The 20,838-nt window shown below is 40.3% G+C and overlaps 1 protein-coding gene across 1 annotated transcript in view; it reads left to right on the forward strand.

Annotated features, from left to right (window-relative positions):
* The window catches only part of LOC135089213 (uncharacterized), a 73,019-nt gene that overhangs the window by 46,366 nt on the left and 5,815 nt on the right, over positions 1 to 20,838 (forward strand). The window contains exons 4-8 of the mRNA XM_063984575.1: positions 9,905 to 10,029; positions 11,532 to 11,717; positions 15,500 to 15,596; positions 16,269 to 16,409; positions 19,743 to 19,883. Coding sequence (XP_063840645.1) covers positions 9,905 to 10,029; positions 11,532 to 11,717; positions 15,500 to 15,596; positions 16,269 to 16,409; positions 19,743 to 19,883 — 690 coding nt within the window. The remainder of the gene's footprint in view (positions 1 to 9,904; positions 10,030 to 11,531; positions 11,718 to 15,499; positions 15,597 to 16,268; positions 16,410 to 19,742; positions 19,884 to 20,838) is intronic.

Consider the following 20,838-nt stretch of genomic DNA (forward strand, 5'->3'; position numbering starts at 1 on the left):
TTTTCTTCTCTGCAGAAAACGTTACGATTGACATTAGGACAAATTCTTAAGATGAAGACAACTGTTTCCCCTTCTCTCCTATTTTCTGTTCTTCAGTAGACAATATTTTCCCTTTTCTATTCATTGCCCTGCAGGAGACGTAAGATTAACTTTAGGGATTTCGCAAGGTGTGGGACCATTTTCCTCCGTTTTCCATCTTTATTGTACTGCAGGAGACATAAGATTGACTTTGGAATAATTTCGTAAAGTGAGTACAAATTATTCCTCTTTTCGTCATTTTCTGATTTGGAGACGTGAGTTTGACTCTAATGATTTCGTAAAGAGGAAATCATTTTTTTTTCTTGTTTCTGTTTTTGTAAGGTGGAAGCAATTTTTCTCTTTTCTCTGTTTTCTGTTTTATGGAAGACTTATGAGATAATTCTGGTAAGATTTCATAAGGCAAGGTCACTTTTTTCGGCTTTTTCTCAATGTTTTCTATTCCAATAGAGTGCATCAGTTTGACTCTAGGATGAGGATATTTTTTTTCTTCTTTTTCCTTTAAAGTCACTAAAGAATTATTCTCTAAAGTTTTCTCACATCCTTTTTTCCTTCTAAAAAGCTCAAGATTTTTCAGAGATGAATTTGTAATGCTAAAGCTTTGATCGATAACGACGGCCTTTCCCCATATTCTTTTTTTTTTAATATGGGAGGAGCACCGGCCAAGGGCAACAAAGATTCAATAAAAAAAAAAAAAGGCCCAGTGAGATGCCGGTCCCGAATAGGGTCCAAAATGGTAGTGAAAAATTGAAGGATAAGCGTCTTTAAACCTCCTTATTGAAGGAGTTCAAGTCATAGGAAGGTAGAAATACAGAAGCAGGCAGGGACTTCCAGAGGTTACCGGAGAAAGGGATGAATGATAGAGAATACTGGTTAACTCCTACATTAGAAAGGTGGACAGAATACGGGTGAGAGAAGGAAGAAAGTCTTGTGCAGTGAGGCCACGGGAGGAGGGGAGGCATGCTAGTTAGCAAGATCAGAAGAGCAGTTAGCACGAAAATAGCAGTAGAAGATAGTAAGAAATGCAACATTGCGGCGATGAGAAAGAGACCGAAGACAGTCAGTTAGAGGAGAGTAGATGTGACAAAAAGCTTTTGATTCCACCCTGTCTAGATGAGCGATATGACTGGAACCCCCACAGACATGTATGGAGATTTTGATGATGAAAGGCTCAAGAACCTTTTGTGGACCACTAGGTTGTGATGAACCAAGGTTTGGAAAGTTTAGGTCAAGAAAAAGAGAGAGAAATGTACGCCTCCATGCCAGACTCTGTTATGCCCTCAGCACACAGAGACGGGTTTCTGACATGGAGGCAGTAGTAATTCCAAGGGAAATCAGCAAGATACCTCCTCAGGTCCTCCCAGCTTGCAGAGGCAAAACGCCAGAGGCTCCTCCGCTTAGGGGGATCCTGAGGAGGGATTGGAACGATAGGACAAGATACAAATATAAAATTGTGATCGAAGAAGCAAAACGGAAAAGATAGGTAACAGCAGAAACAGAAGGATTAGAGGTCAGGAAAAGGTCAAGAATGTTGAGTGTATCTCCAAGACGGTCAGGGATACGAGTAGGGTGTTGCACCAATTGCTCTAGGTCGTGAAGGATAGCAAAGTTGAAGGCTAGTTCACCAGGATGGTCAGTGAAGGGAGAGGAAAACCAAAGCTGGTGGTAAACACTGAAGTCTCCAAGAATGGAGATCTCCGCAAAAAGGAAGAGGGTTAGAATGTGTTCCACTTTGGAAGTTAAGTAGTCAAACAATTTCGTATAGTCAGAGGAGTTAGGCGAAAGGTATACAACACAGATAAATTTAGTTTGAGAGTGACCCTGTAGTCGTAGCCAGATGGTGGAAGATTCAAGAGCGTGGGCACGAGAACAGGTTAAGTCATTGTGCACATTTTTTTTTTCTTATGTAGGAGGGACACTGGCCAAGGGCAACAAAAATCCTCCCCCCCGAAAAAAAAATGCCCACTGAAATGCCAAGTCCCATAAAAGGGTCCAAGGCTGTAGTAAAAAATTGATGGATAAGTGTCTTTTGAAGGAATCCAAGTCATAGGAAGGTGGAAAAACAGAAGCAGGCAGGGAGTTCCAGAGTTTACCAGAGAAAGGGATGAATGATTGAGAATACTGGTTAACTCTTGCATTAGAGAGGTGGACAGAATAGGGGTGAGAGAAAGAAGAAAGTCTTGTGCAGCAAGGTCGCGGGAGGAGGGAAGGCATGCAATTAGCAAGATCAGAAGAGCAGTTAGCATGAAAATAGCGGTAGAAGACAGCTAGAGATGCAACATTGCTGCGATGAGAGAGAGGCTGAAGACCGTCAGTTAGAGGAGAGGAGTTGATGAGACGAAAAGCTTTTGATTCCACCCTGTCTAAAAGAATGGTATGAGTGGAACCCCCCCCAGGACATGTGGAGCATACTCCATACATGGATGGATAAGGCCCTTGTACAAAGTTAGCAGCTGGTGGGTTGAGAAAAAGTGGCGGAGACGTCTCAGAACGGTTAGAGATGTGATGTGAAGTTTCCAGTTCAGATTATAAGTAAAGGACAGACCGAAGATGTTCAATGTAGAAGAGGGGATAGTTGTCTGGAAGGTTGTGTCGAATTGATAGATGGAGGAGTTAAGTTTCTGAGGCATTGAACAATACCAAGTTTGCTCTGCCCCAGTCAGAATTTTTAGAAAGATCAGAAGTCAAGCGTTCTGTCGCTTCCCTGCGTGAAATGTTTACTTCCTGAAGGGTTGGACGTCTATGAAAAGACGTGGAAAACTGCATGGCGGTATCATCAGCGTAGGAGTGGATAGGACAAGAAGTTTGGTTTAAAAGATCATTAATGAATAATAAGAAGAGAGTGGGTGACAGGACAGAACCCAGAGGAACACCACTGTTTAGGAGAACAGTGACCGTCTACCACAGCAGCAATAGAACGGTCAGACAGGAAACTTGAGAAGAAGTTACAAAGAGAAGGAGAGAAGCCATAGGAGGATAGTTTGGAAATCAAAACTCTATCAAAAGCTTTCGATATGTCCAAGGCAACGGTAAAAGTTTCACCAAAATCTCTAAAAGAGGATGACCAAGACTCAGTAAGGAAAGCCAGAAGATCACTTGTAGAGCGGCCTTGACGGAAACCATACTGGCGATCAGATAAAAAGTTGTGAAGTCATAGATGTTTAAGAATCTTCCTGTTGAGGATAGATTCAAAAACTTTAGATAGGCAGGAAATTAAAGCAATACGACGGTAGTTTGAGGGATTAGAACGATCACCCTTTTTAGGAGCGGGCTGAATGTAGGCAAACTTCCAGCAAGAAGGAAAGTGGATGTTGACAGACAGAGCTGAAAGAGTTTGATTAGGCAAGTTGCAAGCACGGAGGCACAGTTTCGGAGAACAATAGGAGGGACCCCATCAGGTCCATAAGCCTTCCGAGGGTTTAGGCCAGCGAAGGCACGGAAAACATCATTGCAAAGAATTTTAATAGGTAGCATGAAGTAGTCAGAGGGTGAAGGAGAGGGAGGAACAAGCCCAGAATCGTCCATGGTAGAGTTTTTAACAAAGGTTTGAGCGAAGAGTTCAGCTTTAGAAATAGATGTGATAGCAGTGGTGCCATCTGGTTGAAATAAAGGAGGGAAAGAAGAAGAAGCAAAGTTATTGGAGATATTTTTGGCTAGATGTCAGAAGTCACGAGGAGAGTTAGATCTTGAAAGATTTTGACATTTTCTGTTAATAGACGCAACATCTAGCTTTGGACTGAAAATGAAGATAGAGAAAGTAGGAGGGAACAGAAAAGGGGCTAATGTCAGTTGCCTCATACACCTGAGTTTTAGTGATTGATTGAAAATTAGATCTAAGATCGAGAATGTTGCAGAAGTTAATGAAGAAAAAGTTGAAGGGGATGTCAAGACACTTAGGGTTGATTTCAGAAGAGCAGTCCAATCTGGGGACATTTATGGTCCCCTTCCCAGATGGGGATTCCGAGGTTGGTGTAGGAGTCGTCATGATAACTTAAAATTTTGAGTGAAGCGTGTGTGTAATTAGGTGCTTGCAGTTTTGTGTAAAGGAAGAGAGTTGAATTTAGAGAGCAGGCTGTGACTGCCCCCTTGTGTTGTGAGACACAAAGGGAAACGTTCAGTGAGGTCACATCTGGATTTAAAGATAGGTTCACAGCACCCCCTGATCCAGTGCTTTAGACGTTACTGAGAATAATTATCGTTTCGGCAGGTGCCTACTGCCTCCTCCCAAACGTTTTTCTGTTCTTTTCCGAGTGTAAAGGCTGAAGACAATGCTGCTTCTCTTTTCATTCATATTTTCTTCACAGGGATGTTTAAGATTGATTCCAGGATAATCTTGTAATGTTATCGTTCAGGCAGGAGTGATTTTACTCCCTTTTTTTCACGTATTGTCTTACAGGAAGCTTAAAACAGATTGGAATATTTTGGTTTAACATCGCCCGCTAAGAGAGTTGAAAGGTCTGCCCGCAACCTGTCAAATACTTCCTCTTTCTCGGTTCTGAGTTCATGCACATGCTCCGTACACTCTTCCTGTTTTCTTTGTACCCAAGTAAAGGTAGCTGCCACATTTGACTACACTAATATGTATTTTGTTTATTTAAGAGGTAACGTAAGTTGTTTTCGTCCTCTTGTTAACGTCACAAGATTTGCAACTCGTAATTCTGCTGATAATATAAATTAGAGAAGTAATAACGAGTCATGCTCGGTGTACTGCTTCCTGGTGCGGAAACCTTATAAGGATATGTTATGTTTTCTTATATATATATATATATATATATATATATATATATATATATATATATATATATATATATATATATATATATATATATATATATATATATATATATATATTTTTTTTTAATTATTATTATTTTTTTTTTACGTAAGAGGGTCACTGGCCAAGGGAAACAAAACTTTATTACTAGAACCCGTGTGAAGAAATGCTGCATAAGATTCCTTGTAAAATGGCAACAGAAACACAGCTGGCGACAGGAAAGATGGAGTTTTGGTGCAGAGAAGACGTAATACGGAGAAGCGTAGATCGGCACGCCAGACGATTCCGCTTCTGAAGTACTTTTTTGCTGCTGACTTACTGAAACATGAATTTTTGAGTTGGGATCTCGACTAATCAGCGATGAGTGACTTTGTGATGTATGCAGACTGGGCCGTGAAAATGTGAGGCAGAGACAGGCAGACAGATTGAGTTGTTACTAATAATGATACTGAGAATGATAATGACAATAATTATGATAAAGTAAGGGTAATGATATTAATGATATTAATAATATTAATAATAATAATAATGATGATAATAATAATAATAATAATAATAATAATAATAATAATAATAATAATAATAATAATAATAATAATAATAATAATAATAATAATAATAATTATTATTATTATTATTATTATTATTATTATTATTATTACTATTATTATTATTATTATTATTATCATTAATATTATCATTATTATCATTATTATTATCATTATTATTATTATTATTATTATTATTATTATTATTATTGCTATAATTGTTGTTATTATTATTATTATTTGTTTTTTTCTTTTATTATTATTATTATTATTATTATTATTATTATTATTATTATTATTATTATTATTATTATTATTATTACTACTATTATTTAATGTTCTACTTCTACTACTACTACTACTACTACTACTACTACTACTACTCGTTACTACTACTACTACTACTACTACTACTATTGTTACTACTATTACTATTACTACTACTACTGCCACTACTTCTACCACCACCACCATCAACACTAGCACTTCTCATCGAGTATGGAGGCGCAAAACGTAAAACAGGCGAAGTGGTTCAGATAGTTAGTTTATTGGTTGTCAGTTCTCACAAAAAGAAAAGAAAGAAAGAAAGAAAGAAAGAAAATAAATAAATAAATGAAAACAAATAAAATAAATAAATAAATAAGTAAATAAATAAATAAATAAATAGATAAACAAATAAATATCCTAGTAAATAAATAAATGCAAAATGGTAAAATAAATAGATAACTGAATAAACCAAAATGGTGTCAACATACCCTTGAATAAGATAGAGTTGGAAATTTGCAAAACCATTACTTTTACTTTTGGTGTTTTGTTAATAATCATTCTGCGTTAGATTTCATTCTTCTATATTTTTTAAAAATTGTTATTCAGCTTTACGTGTACAAGTATTTAGTTTTCAACTGTGTGTGTGTGTGTGTGTGTGTGTGTGTGTGTGTGTGTTAAGGTATTTCTGCTTCCTCCTTCCTGTTTTCCTCTGCTCTCCTGCTCCCCTCATGCACCCTCACACACTCTCCGTGCTCCCCCCTAATCCAGCCAGCCCAATGCCACACCTTCCTTCCGCCCCACCTCGCCCCGCCTCACCTTAATTAGTGGTTAGCTCAGGTAAGGTTATCAGAACGACTCGCCTCTGCACTCCACCTTCAATATTCGCCAGACATACCTGCGAAAACGTGTATGCGAGATTAAAATTGCTGGAAAAATATCAATGATTGCCTACGAAAGTAATTCTCGTTGAGATTAAGACTACTAAAATTAATTATATCAGATTTGATAGTGTATTTATATTAATTCCAACAAGCTTAATTGTATTTTGTGATTAAATAAGCTTAAAATAAACAGCAACGATACGTTTATATGCAAAGTTCATACAACTACCGAGTGCATCGTACAGTTTGTTTACGTAAAACAGTTTCAGACTAAAACAAGCATTTCATTTTGATACTTTTCATAACAAGAAAATTAAATAGTTACACAAGACGAATATATCTATCTTGTGACTACTAATAACATTACACACTTATTTAATTTGAATAACTCTAGGTAACTCTTCTTAGAAATGTATATGCAATAGCAGAACTAAAAACTATTTAACAACTCGGTCACTTCCTGTTACTGGTGTCTTTCGAAACTTAACTCTAAATCTGCACCAAATCATTATGAAGCTTAACGCCAAGCCACACCAACCAAAAGGTCAACAGAATAATAGTAAGAATAAGAGTTGTACATTATTAAATACAGAACTTGGCACCAATTACGAAACACATGCTAGACACGTATACATATAAAAGACACTCACTTCACTATTTTCAACTACATGATCTCTATCTCAGTGCTGTCAGGTAATTTAAATATGCCTGTAGTATTTCCTCTCTGATACCAATCTTAAACACACACACACATTAATGAACTCGATGTAGAGGTCAGTTTTTTTTTTTTTTTTTTTTTTACAAAGCCTGGAGGGAAGGTCATGTAAAGTATGCCAGAAAACGTCCAAATCAAAGTATCTTTTCGAAAATAAATAGATCACCATGACATTTCGCTGTACAACCTTTCCTGAACCTAATTTACTTGGACATATTGAGAATGTTTTCTCTCTCTCTCTCTCTCTCTCTCTCTCTCTCTCTCTCTCTCTCTCTCTCTCTCTCTCTCTCTCTCTCTCTCTCTCTCTCTCTTAATTTAATTTAGGATTTTCTACTCTATTCGTTCATCGTATTTGTTAACGCTGGATAGCTTTCAATGTCCTTTTTTTTCTTCGAAATCATTCTTCTACTTAAACCATTCTAAAACTGTAGTTTTTCTGCTGCACTTTTTTCTTAATTTTTTCCTTTTTTAATATTGCTTATTATTACTTCACAAACCTTTCTATCGCTTATCGCTTCTATACCTCCTTTTCGTTTAATATTCCCTCTTCATCAATCACTTCTTTCTCCTACTTCAGGCCACAGTAAACTACTAAACCCTAAAATACTAAACTGTACCCAAAAAGAAGTATACAAAAGTGCATCCCGACAGACGAACCCTCTTCTCTGACAGACAGTATGTACGGACTTTCCTTTCATGTTCGAATCGCTTATTTATCTTGGACATTTGTATTCCACTGGAGCGGAAAAATTGTTTACAGTATTCTTCTCATCTTTTATGCACGCTCCGTCCTCTAACTCAGCTTGCGTCTCCCGTAAGGCTGCCAGAGATTGCTGCAACAATGCGTCACCAAACAGAAGCAGCAGCAGCAGGCCATTTGGTGCCAGTGTTTGGAGAGGTACTCGTGTGTGGGAGTTTGAAAGGAAACATAACACATGGTTCAAAAAGAAAGGAGAGTTGTATGAATGAGAGAAAAAATACATCACGACCTTGATCTTTCTGTTTCTGTCTTTGTCTGGCCGTCTGTCTGCATGCCTGGCTAGTTGATTGGCTGGCTGACTGGCAGACTGGCTGACTCTCTCTCTCTCTCTCTCTCTCTCTCTCTCTCTCTCTCTCTCTCTCTCTCTCTCTCTCTCTCTCTGGCTCTGTTTGAGTTTTTATCTTCACAGTTTTCTCCTTCAGTGTAGTTGCCTCGTGTAAAATTAGATAAATATGTAGAACAGGAATAAGTTACAACCAATCTCTCTCTCTCTCTCTCTCTCTCTCTCTCTCTCTCTCTCTCTCTCTCTCTCTCTCTCTCTCTCTCTCTCTCTCTCTCTCTCTCTCTCTCTCGTAACTGTCTGGACGCTCTACAAACACTTCCTGATGACACATGAATAAGGCAGTAAGTTGATGCATCACTGACAACCTTTGTAATTTGGTGTGATGGAGAGTTTGCCCGCTTTCTGAGGCAAACTGTAAAGCAACATGCACCGGCAGCGCGTAGGTAAGAAATCAACTGCCTTACGTGAGCATTGCAGGGAGGTCTTCACAGGAGGAGTCACGCCACACCACGCTAAGCCAACCAAACACTCGCTGCCATTGAAAGCGGAGAATCCCTTACTTGACTTAGTGCCTTTGCCCATTCTCTGTTCGTGTTTGTTTCGTTCTGTGGTTCTTCGTTCTTCGTTCCTTCTTTCTCATCTTTCTAGCCCTCGTGTTTTCTGAAATTTTTCTTTTCTTGATTATCCACTTCAGCAATATAGGTAATGATTGTAAGTTCTGAGTCACCTCTGGAAAATAAACTGTGAAAATGTGTAATTGTCCCCAGAAGGCGAAATAAAGGGATTCGCTTACGTTCCGGTAGACTTGAAGCAAAGGCCGCCAGGGTGAAATTCTTGCCTGTAATTCTCAGTTGTAGCAGAGAATTAAGGTTATATTTATGTGTAATTTTCGAGCACTTTGGTTTCCAGTGTGTTTAAGATTACGTGGTGCAGCAGACCAAGAATTTCACCCTGGTGGCCTTTCCCTGAGTCCGCCAGAGCCTTAGTGAGTCCCTTCATTGTCCACAATTCCTTATTCGGATGTGGCACAAAACTTACAAAGGCTTCTTAGTGTCAAAGATTTGGTGTTGCAGTTTGCGGTTGTTTGTGGAAGAATGATACGAGACGGGCACTGAATGTTGACGGAAGTGAAATGACAGACCTCTCTCTCTCTCTCTCTCTCTCTCTCTCTCTCTCTCTCTCTCTCTCTCTCTCTCTCTCTCTCTCTCTTTTCTATCAATCAACATAAGAATCGTGCGCAATAGAGTGAATGGTTACTTCGCCGTCAGGAAAGATTATGCGAGAGAGACAGCAGATGACAGATACTTTCAAATTCTGTCGTCAGTACGAGAGAAGGACATTTAAGGAGCCTTTACTGTAAAAAAAAAAAAAAAAAAAAACTTTAAATGTCGATGTCGATGCAAAAATGTATCACTTTGTGTGTGCTCATTGACAATTTAATATTTTCTGTTATTTTGATATTTGTTTTGACGGAAGAAAGATGCTTATAATTTTATTCCTTTATTTATTTCTAAGTATGCCACCAATTTTGAATGCTGATGAGAGTTGAAGAGCTGCTGTGTGTCATCCTTTCTGCTTGTCCCTCTTCTCCCGGTGCTTACTGACGGTATTAATGCCGGTGACTGCTTGTGTTGTTTCAGAGAGGTGTGCATGAGGGCGTGGCTGCAGCTGCGGGAGACACCTTTGCTGGGATGTATCTGTCCTGACGACAAGGACAAGAAGTGCTCCCGCCTATACTCACTTGTCAACAAGAACCCCTGTGTCGGTGAGTGCCTCCCTGTCATCCTATTCCTCTCAGGTGCCAGTTTCGGGAGAGGTTTGTGAGGCAGATAAGCAGGAGCAGCGAGGCGCGGCGGCCCAACGGTGAAGTGTGTTTGGTAATGATTCGGTATCTCAGTTTTATGATGATTTGAGTGTTTTTATTTCAGAGACAACTTACGTCACCAAGCCGTGTACAGGAACTCCAGGACTTGTTCCTCGTCACTCACTGTTTAAGATTAAGACGTGTATTCCCAAACGTTTCGGTGTCTTAGCTTAATTACCTTTAACAGTCTTTAATATAGTACATTATTAAGCCTTTCAAGAGTGTTTTCATTATTTCAGAGATACTTTCAGTATTCTGCATTACCGGTGGGAGCAAAACTCTCATGGGAACCAAATCAGTGATCTCTGCGACCTTTGCAAAAGTGTCAGTGAGACAGAAAAATGAAAACACAGGGCTGAGATGCTGCTGTTATGGCTACCACTACTTACTATTTCTAAATCGAATTAAGGTGGTGAGCCTTTGCCAGCCGTCACCTAGAGAGCGTGACGCAGAGGCCTTGAGCGTATACTGATCGGAGCGTCACGCGACCAAACACTGAAATCACATAAGTAAGAAGTTGCATCCGTGGCCTCGGCCAAGAAGTTATTGTAGGACTGGAGTTTAGTATTCCAAGAAATCTTATTAAATATATGCATCTTATGTTCTTAATGCTGGCTGGACACATTCAGGGGAATAGCCAACTATAGCGTGGCGGCTTAGAAGGCATACGACGATTTTCATCCTTCATGTTATAACATTCTTTTTCTAAATCTGACATTACCACATCGTGAGAATAATGCTTGGGTTCGGTACAGTAACACCAACTGTTTGTGTTGCTGAGACAGTCTCAGTTTTGTCAATTAAGTTGTCTTTTCCTTGCTTAATGACTCCTGTGAAAACTATACGAGCTTCATATATTTTTATTTTTATTTTATTAGAGCAATATTGCCAAACCTCGGTAGATAAGGGTGCGGGCCAAATGGCTGGAGTAGGAGCACGCTGTCCGCAGTGACCGTGTAGCAGCAGTAATGATTAACGCTTCAGTGACACAGGTGACTCGTTAGCGGTGTAGGTGTTGCGTCCGTCTCTGTCTGTCTGTGAGTCCTGTGTGCTGCTGCTTCTGTCTCTCAGTCCGCAGTTTTTTAGCCTTTTCCTTCCCCTCTGGATTTACAGACTCTTTACTTCTTGTTTCTGCCACTGTTAGTTCCATTTCCCTCACGCGTCCACCACTTTCAAGGTTCATTACTCGCCACTCCTTTGAAGCCTGAATCTGGTCCGTGGTTTACCGGCCCAGAGTCCAAATAAGGATTCGTAGCAACTCGCCAGCGGCAGATTCATCAGCCGCCACGGATGGATGGTAGTGATGTGGAGCAACTCTAGTGACTCATTGGTTCACCTCCTTAGAGAACATCACCAGCTGGGCGACGTGCTTAGTAACAGTCCCGCCGGGGCGTCCCTTGCAGGGGAGCGGTACCCAGGGCGCTTGGCGGCCATGTCGCGGGTGGCGGCCGCCCTGGAGCTGCCGCTCTCTAAGGCGGTGCCGGTGCCCACGGCCGCCGCCACGCACCTCATCATCTCCTCTTCCCAAGCTGAACCCCTCTTCCCCCTCTCCACCATCCACCACTACCTCCAGCACCTGCCGGTGACCAGTACGTGCCTCCTTCATTACCATCTTCGCGTCACTTTCGCTTGACTAAATTCAACACTTTTCTTTCCCTCATGACACATTTCTCGGTTCCCACAGCCCTCTCAGTAGCCGTAGAGCCACTCAATCAACACCTGCATGTGTCAGTTACTTGTACCCCTCCCCTTCCCTTAGCACACCTGTTTGTAATTATACTGTGCAGCACCTGGCGTGTCAATTGCACCTTGTCAAGTTTACAATTTTTGCAAACCCTGTACACTTTACAGTCTTAGTCACTTTAATGCCCCTCACATAAAATTATAGTGTTCCGCCGCGGAGCATCGAGTCATCGCGCCCCTTCCAGCCCACCACAACCTTCCTCTTGCGCCCAGGACGATTCACGCTCCATCAGCTTGGTAGTTTAGTTACGCCCCTCTGGGCAAACACACACCTGCTAATTGGATTCATGGCGATCTGTTGAATTATAAACAAGTATAGGCACCCATTGGAATACACACACACACACACACACACACACACACACACACACACACACACACACACACACACGTACAAACACACACACACACACACACACACACACACACACACACACACACACACACACACACACACACACACACACACACACACACACACACACAAACGCAAAGTAATACAAATTTCCTACCGCACTCCGGTGAGTATTTCATTTCACAGTACATTTTCAGCACAGTACGAAGGCAATTGGACACCCGATATGTAAATGAAAGGAATGAGATGAGGTCAACAATAGACTAAACTAGTCCACTCGTCCATCCAAAATTTTACCCTTTCCTCTGTAAACACGCCGACCACCACCACCACCACCATAAGCGAGCAAGCACTGAACACACAACAACAACAAAGTGTGCAAAGTTTTAGCTGTAAGAGGAAGGAGCTTAGATAACCTTTACTAAACTGTATCTTGTGCTCCATCTAGCTTCTGAGAGTCAAGGGAGGGTTTTGGTTCAGCTTCAGGTATTGGGGATTACACTGCTATGCCACACCATAAAAGGAACCCTCACGTTAATCTCTGTACCGTGGTTGTCTGTCACCCGTGTAGCGGATGCCTCCAACCACACCACCACCTCCACTGCCACCACCTCCACCACCACTTCCACCTCCATCACTGGTACGTTGGCGTCTCCCCACAGCTGGCCTCCCTCCACTCCCCTCTCTGCACCTTCCCTTCTTTATGAGGCTCACTTACTCGCCCTCTCTGCCTCCCAAGGGCCAAAATTTACGCCCTTTTGCATGATATATTTTTCCCAGCCCCGTCCGTCCCTCAGCACAATTCAGCACCACTCAGCACTCAGCAGCACTCAGCACCTCTTAGCACCAGCACCACGTGAACGTTCGGCACCCCAACACCACTTTTCTTCACCACTGTTACCACCTCCACCACCACCACCACCACCACCACTACCGCAGCTGCCGCAATCATCAGCACCGCCTAGTACTCTCAGCCACCGCTTGCCGTAGCCTGCCTGTGTGGCGTAGCGGACACGCGCGGCCTCCTCGGGTAATGAGCAAACTTGTAGCTATTTATGTCTGTGTGTAGATCTATTGATGGGTAAGTGTTGCTGCGGGCTTGCCTTCGCCATGTGTTTTGGGAAGGATCTGCGAGTGTTGATTCCTGTTTTGATTTTCTCTTTACTTTCTCCCCACAGAGCCTCTTTTTTTCCTCCATTATGTTCCTTAAAGTGTCCACCATGACTATGTTAAACGTGTACATGCTTAGTAATAAGTATTTTTTGTTGCTGTTGATGCTGTTGTAGTTTTGTCAGTTCGTCATTGCACTGCAAGATAACTTGAGTACAAAGGAGTTCTATTTATGGTGCCAACAAACAATATCATTATTATTATTATTATTATTATTATCATTATTATTATTATTATTATTATTATTATTAGTAGTAGTAGTAGTAGTAGTAGTAGTAGTAGTAGAAGTAGTAGTAGTAGTAGTAGTAGTAGTAGTAGTAGTAGTAGTAGTAGTAGTAGTAGAAGTAGTACTTGTAGTAGTAGTAGTAGCAAAAGTAATAGTAGTAGTAGTAGTAGTAGTAGTAGTAGTAGTAGTAGTAGTAGTAGTAGTAGTTGTTGTTGTTGTTGTTGTTGTTGTTGTTGTTGTTGTAGTAGCAGTAGTAGTAGTAGTAGTAGTAGTAGTAGTAGTAGTAGTAGTAGTAGTAGTAGTAGTAGTAGTAGTAGTAGTAGTTGTTGTTGTTGTTGTTGATGTTGTTGTAGTAGTAATGGTAGTGGTAGTTGTAGTAGTAGTAGTAGTAAAGTAGCAGTAGTAGTAGTAGTGGTAATAGTAGTAGTACGTAGAAGCTTCCTCCCTCCGGTTAAGGGACCACACGAGTAATGCCACAATATATTTTAGGTATCGTAAAGGATGACTGGAAGAGAAGAGAGACGTAACAAGGGAACTGGAAACCTCCTGTGTCTTTATGCACAGTGATGCGAGGCGTGTCTTCTTTTTATGTCCCTTTAATGAGGATCTCAGCCCGGCACATAATTTATCATTATTATTATTATTATTATTATTATTATTATTATTATTATTATTATTATTATTATTATTGTTGTTGTTGTTGTTGTTATTATTATTACTATTATCATTATTGTTTTTGATGTTGTTAATGCTACAATAAGAAAAAAATAAGAAAAAAAAACTCCCGCCAGATACAAAAAGAAACCTCATCGACTTTCCGGAGACAAACAGGAACAAAGAAACCAATCGAGGAGAAATGAGTGATGTATACAGGATGGAATGGAGGAGTGGTGATGCCGTGATCTTTGCCTATCGATGATATACTTTTTGTGATTTTTTACCAGTACAGGAGGCTGACCAAGGGTTATAAGACGCTCGAAAATAAACTGTCATTATTTCTCCTAGAAGGTTCAAGGATAAGACTTTCTTTGAAAGTTTCATTTGTGTGCTACGAAGAGGAGGAGGAGGAGGAGGAGGAGGAGGAGGAGGAGGAGGAGGAGGAGAGGAAAAGGAAGGAGGAGAAGGAGGAGGAGGAGGAGGAAGAAAAGAAGAAGAAGAAGAGAAGGAGGGAGAAGAAGAAGAAGAGGAGGAGGAGGAGGAGGAGGAGGAGGAGGAGATAGATTAATTTTTCCTTACACTCAAACAAGGAACATGATGTATAAGTATGTATTTGTGTATGTATATATTTGGTAGAGATAAATCGTTCTTCAGCTGAGTATGTTAATGTGTAAGTACTAGTGTTAAGGGTGATGTGAGGTAGGCGTTGTGTACCGTTATAGCCTTTATCGCGCACCAGTAATGCACCACGCACCGCAGCATGCGTAGTATTTGAGAGCGTGGGGAGAACTGGCGTGGGAGGAAAGGGGAGACGGTGATATGAAAGAAAGTCGTGTGTGTGTGTGTGTGTGTGTGTGAGTGCGTGGGGCATGAGGCAGCATGAGGAGGGAGCACACACAGTCTTGCCTTGGGACACGCCACTGGACTGAGGAATGGCGCACAGTCCCCTCACTGCAGTTGTCACACGCCTGCCAGAATAGACCACCACCGTCACCATCTTACCACTAGTTATGAATGCCCAAATTCACTCACTTGCATCAACAAAGAAATCTGAAGTGCCTGAATGCACATAAATTTTCCATCAAAACAAAATCTGGTCCCTCAAGATGTCTGAGGCTCCCCTTCAAGCCTAAGTACAGTGTTGCCAAGATCCTCTTCCGCTACCTCTAATGACAGCACACCTTACTAATCCTCTTCCCATCCCCGCGCCGCCGCCACAGAGACCGACCACAACGTATCTCTGGAGCAGCTCAAATATCTGGCGGGGACCTGTCAGTCAGCCCTCGAAGACTGCGTGGCGGAACCCGGCTGCCGTAGGTAAGCTGATATTCTGTAGGCTTTCACCGCAATGTGAAGTTTAATATAAAGGTTCAGCCTACCTAGCATTAAAGCGTCATCAAATTACGTTACTCGAGTACAGTAAACGAAATTATATACAATCTACAGAGCTTTCACTTGTACGGTACTAAATTGAGTAGGTTTATTGTACATAACATGAAAACAAAAAAAGAAAAAAAACATAGCTACTCTATTACTACATAAAAACACGAAGATATTTAGCAGTAAGCAACAAGAAAATGACAAGAAAATTAGAGAGAAAAAAATATGTTGGAAAGGAGCACTACAACATTAAATAAAAAAGAAAATGTGGTGCTATCATATATATATATATATATATATATATATATATATATATATATATATATATATATATATATATATATATATATATATATATATATATATATATATATATATATATATATATATATATATATATATATATATATATATATATATATATATATATATATATGTGTGTGTGTGTGTGTGTGTGTGTGTGTGTGTGTGTGTGTACAGAAAAAAAACAATCATTATATATAAAAACTCGTAAAAAAAAAAAGTGCCCACCAAATGACGAGAGGTGAGAGGCATTGCGGTAGCTTTAAGTAATGCGAGGCGTGACGAGGGACGTGTTCTCACCGCCAGCTACCTGCACCTGCTGAACGGCCACTGCGAGGACGGCAAGTGCCACCGCGACGCCTGCATGAGCTCAGTGCAGGACATCTATAAGTATCTGCTGGAGACCAACCAGGAGCTTGCCCTCAAGATCGCTCTCTGCGTGTGTCGGTGAGATGGCTTCCTTCTATGTAACCTCCAAGTAAACTCTTCCCTTGGCAAACTCACCCAGTCTAACGTAACATCCTCGATTTTTTGTTGTGTATTAGGTTATTTAATTTAGCTTCTATGTAAACCCCACTAAAATAGATCTTCCCTTGATAAAACTCCCCCAATCTTAAATAAAATAATTGAATTTTTTTTAAATGTGTGTAGGTAAGTTCGGTTTCCAAGTAAACCTCGCCGAGCTTAATGCTATGCAAACTCCATTCAATTAAACCCACCTACTAATAAATTCCCCTAACCAAAAGTAACATATTTGATTTTCTGTTACGTGTGAAGGTGGAGTTCAATCAGCTTCCATTTAAACTCGCTCAAGTAAACTCTCCCCTTTATAAAACTTCCCCAATCTAAAATAACATAATTGACTTTATTAACGTGTGTAGGTAAGTTAGTTCAGTTTTCAAGTAAACTTCGCCCAGCTTAATTCTACCATGATAAATTTCCTTAATCTCACCAAATTAAATCTAACCAAACTAAGCCAAACATAATTTATTGTGAAGGCGGGTTATTTTTAAGGAAATCTTGTGTATTTAATGTTCGTATAGGATGTTTATCTTGGTATGCTTATATGGTAGTGTATGGCAATCTAGTATTTTCTCTCTCTCTCTCTCTTTCTCTCTCTCTCTCTCTCTCTCTCTCTCTCTCTCTCTCTCTCTCTCTCTCTCTCTCTCTCTCTCTCTCTCTCTCTCTCTCTCTCTCTCCCGGCACTCCCAGACTGATGCCTTCACTCCCCCAGCACGCCTTTAAGCCATTGTTCTCCGAGGGAAACACAGACCTGGAAGTAGTATCCTTTTTAACACTTAAGATTTCGGTTTTTCTCCACAGTGCTCATCGCCAGAGTTTGCAGAAATCGCTGTAACATTTCATGGTGGCTACCTAATATCTCTCCTTATATTAGCGGTTTTCATTTATTTATTTTTTTGCTGCGATTGCCTCGGAATTCGTACACTGCCTTTACATATTCTGAGGAGTATGTTTTGTATAGTTTTTGATGACAGAATTGCTTGTTTTTGTATTTTATTCCAGATTTTTTTTTTTTTTTCGTCCGCCTCTTCTTCGGCGTCTGATGAAGATGTTTTAAGACTTCTAAGACGCTTAAGCCTTCTTACTGTACCCCCTTCCCCCAAGACACGGCGCTCCGAGGGAAAGGATTTGTAAGCTCCGTATTCAAGGCTGTCCCTAATTAAACTACGAGTCATACGGCGGTACTTTCTACGTACGCACCAAGTAAAAAGTTTGGAGTGAATTCCACCACTCACCTGAAGGCTTTCCGGCATTGCACGCTGCCAACGGAGCGATTCACGTCACTGGAAGAGAGATGGTTTAGTTAAGTGACAGGAGCTTTGGCTCATGCCAGCCTTGAAGACTCAGGGTTTTGAAGGGTTACGTCTATTCTGGGACAGCAACAATGATTCTAGGTATATTTTTCCGAAGTAAGTTTTTCTTTAAACCAAAATAATTTTCGCCATGATTAATTCCCGCAACCTAGAGTCACATATTTTTATCCATCAAAGGAATTATTATTATTACTATCATTATTATTATTATTATTTTTTTTTTTTTTGTGGATGTAATGTTCATGAAGGAAATTTACCAACATATTTTCTACCGGCAAATTAACAATGCAGAGAAATTTTGCGTAATATCCTAAACGAAATTAAGCTCAGGAAATTATCAATTTGGTAGTGATTAAGAAAATCTGAATACATACAGGATGTCATGCGTCAAAATGACAATAGATGGAAAGATTACAGTAATCGAGTTACAACCCAGGAACAATAAAAGAAGGTAGAGGAAAGTGGGGAGAAAAATCGATCAAAATGGAGAGAAAAGTTTTGCTGGCGTGTCATGGAAGAGAGAAGAGATGGAAGTGAGTAGAAAAGTGAAGAGAGGCTTTTGTTCTGCAGTGAAATGATAGAAACGTTAATGATAAATGATGACGAAATATATGGAGATTCAGTGCATTAAAAGAAAAATAATATGGAAATAAAGTTGTAAATTAGAGCTGTATTTCATACATATGTAATAATTGTCTTGCGTAAGGAGTTCAAAAAAAAAAAAAAAAATAGGGGAATAAAGGCTCTAATGAACTTTTCCAACAAACCAGAAAACAGTAAACTAGAACACAAATCCAACTTTTAAAAAACTTGGAATTCCGAACAACAGTTTGTTTCTGGAACTGCAGCAGCGAGTTAGAGCCTTGTCTCGGCCAGCCTCCCTCGGGGCCCTCCATGTCCCCGAGGCGTCACCACACTTTAGACCAACACAAGAAACGCTCCCGGACCCGCAGCTGTGCCCAGGAGGGACAGTAAAGACAGTGATCAGTGGCAGGAACGATGAAACTGCTCAGTAATTACAAATGTATTGACGTAAACTCGTGATTTAGTTAGTAGCTCTTCCTTGCGTTATTATATATTTGCACTGGTTCAATATTGCCATTGTGATGACATGCACTCAATAATTAAAAGTATCAGGCAATGAAATATAAGAAAGCGTATACATTAGAATCCCTAAATACACACACTAAGGAATTTATCTGTTAATAATGCACAACCTATTCTATCGTAAAATGGCATGACACGTGAATCGACCAAGCCTTCACTGCGTCGAGACTTGTGAACTAATGAGATAACAAACAAGAGGGAAAAATCCACGTATCACAGCGTAGTGCTCTCTCGTGTCCCCCAGAAGGTGAGGCAGCAAGGACAGAGGCCATGCTGATAACGGTACTATGGAGTTTACTTTTTAATATAAATATTCATTGAAAGTAGTGACCTCGATGCGTCCAAACAATGCGACCTTGCACTGGGAGAAAGTACTGGCAACACTCCTACACCACGCCCCGCGTATCTATGACGGCTGCACCGCATGTCTATCCTAGAAATTATTAAGATGTTGATTCATATGTGTTTATTAAATTAGTGTTTTCGAAACCAAAAGCGATAATTTAAAGTTTTTAAGCGACAGACTACTTTGAAAATGCAGTGACGAATATGTCAAGAAAATTATTAGTTAAATATGCTGCCAATAAACAAAAACAAAAACAAAAAAAAACAAAAAAACATAAAAACTGGCGTGAAAATCGAATATTATGCTTCACATTCTTGATAAAGATTTGTAAAGAGTAAATACGAATGAGAGATTCCCTGTGCCAGGCGGCAGACTAATCCCAGGGCTTCCAGGGATGGTGCCACACATGATCCTTCTCTCGCACTCTCCACACCCTTCACACAGACCCAGTACAAACCATCAACTCACCCTTGTTTCCCTCCAACCCTACAGGAAACACGACGGCCGGGAGGAGGAGGGATGCCGGAGTGCTCAACGGCGCCTCCACCCGCCGTGCGCCGAGACCACCGAGACGCCCTCTATCAGCCAGTGCCACAACCTGGGCCGGGACTGCCGCGGCGACCGAGTTTGCAGGTGAGAACACACAGCCATCAGTGCATGACGATTATCATTACAAAACGCTATAATAATTTAACGAACACGATATCTGTACACCCTAGTCTTCGAAACATTATGGCGTCATATAACACGTGCGCGTTCTATTAATCAATCTACCAAATAATTAATGAGTCAATCTACGCAGTCACAATACCCTAAAAACAGTTCATGTGTATCTAACATTATCATTAACATTTTGATCCTCTTATTTATTATTTATGAATACATATGAAGCCAAATTTCATCAATCCACGTACGTAAACAGTCGTTATGTACGAATAATTTAAGTAAAAAATATGTTATGTAAATAAAGTTGCAGTATTCTAAAAAAGTAAGCTCTTTTTAGTGACATAGAGACAATAAAAAAAAAAAAAGGAAAGTGGCAGACGAAGCAACCCACGGATAATTCACAGCAAATAACAAATTAAAGACAAGCCCGTAACTATCCCACAGACTACTAGTTACAAAAAAAAAAAAAACCTTATGACGCGGAAGTAAAAGCGACCAGCAGTAATTCTAAATAAGGAGTGTATGTACGAGTACCTGGAAAAAAAGTGAAATATGTCGAAATTCTAACATGAAAGCAATTTATATCAACAAAAACTGTAGCGTCCCCGAGGCAGGACGCGACACGGGAGCAATTTCACTTTACAAATTTCGGTCTCTCTTTTACAACAGTTCCCTTATATGAATAACTACCTTTTTTGTAAGCCTTTTAATTATACATTCCCTCAGTACGATTTGAACCAGGCCAAAGTGTATTATTTCGATATTATGGATATAGTTTGAATATTTTTGGTGGGTGGTACAATATACATTTTTTTATTCGCCTGTCTCTATGTTTCCTTTCTGAATGTTGGCAGAGAGAGAGAGAGAGAGAGAGAGAGAGAGAGAGAGAGAGAGAGAGAGAGAGAGAGAGAGAGAGAGAGAG

Source organism: Scylla paramamosain, chromosome 32, assembly GCF_035594125.1.
Source record: "Scylla paramamosain isolate STU-SP2022 chromosome 32, ASM3559412v1, whole genome shotgun sequence".
In the NCBI taxonomy this organism is placed as follows: domain Eukaryota; kingdom Metazoa; phylum Arthropoda; class Malacostraca; order Decapoda; family Portunidae; genus Scylla; species Scylla paramamosain.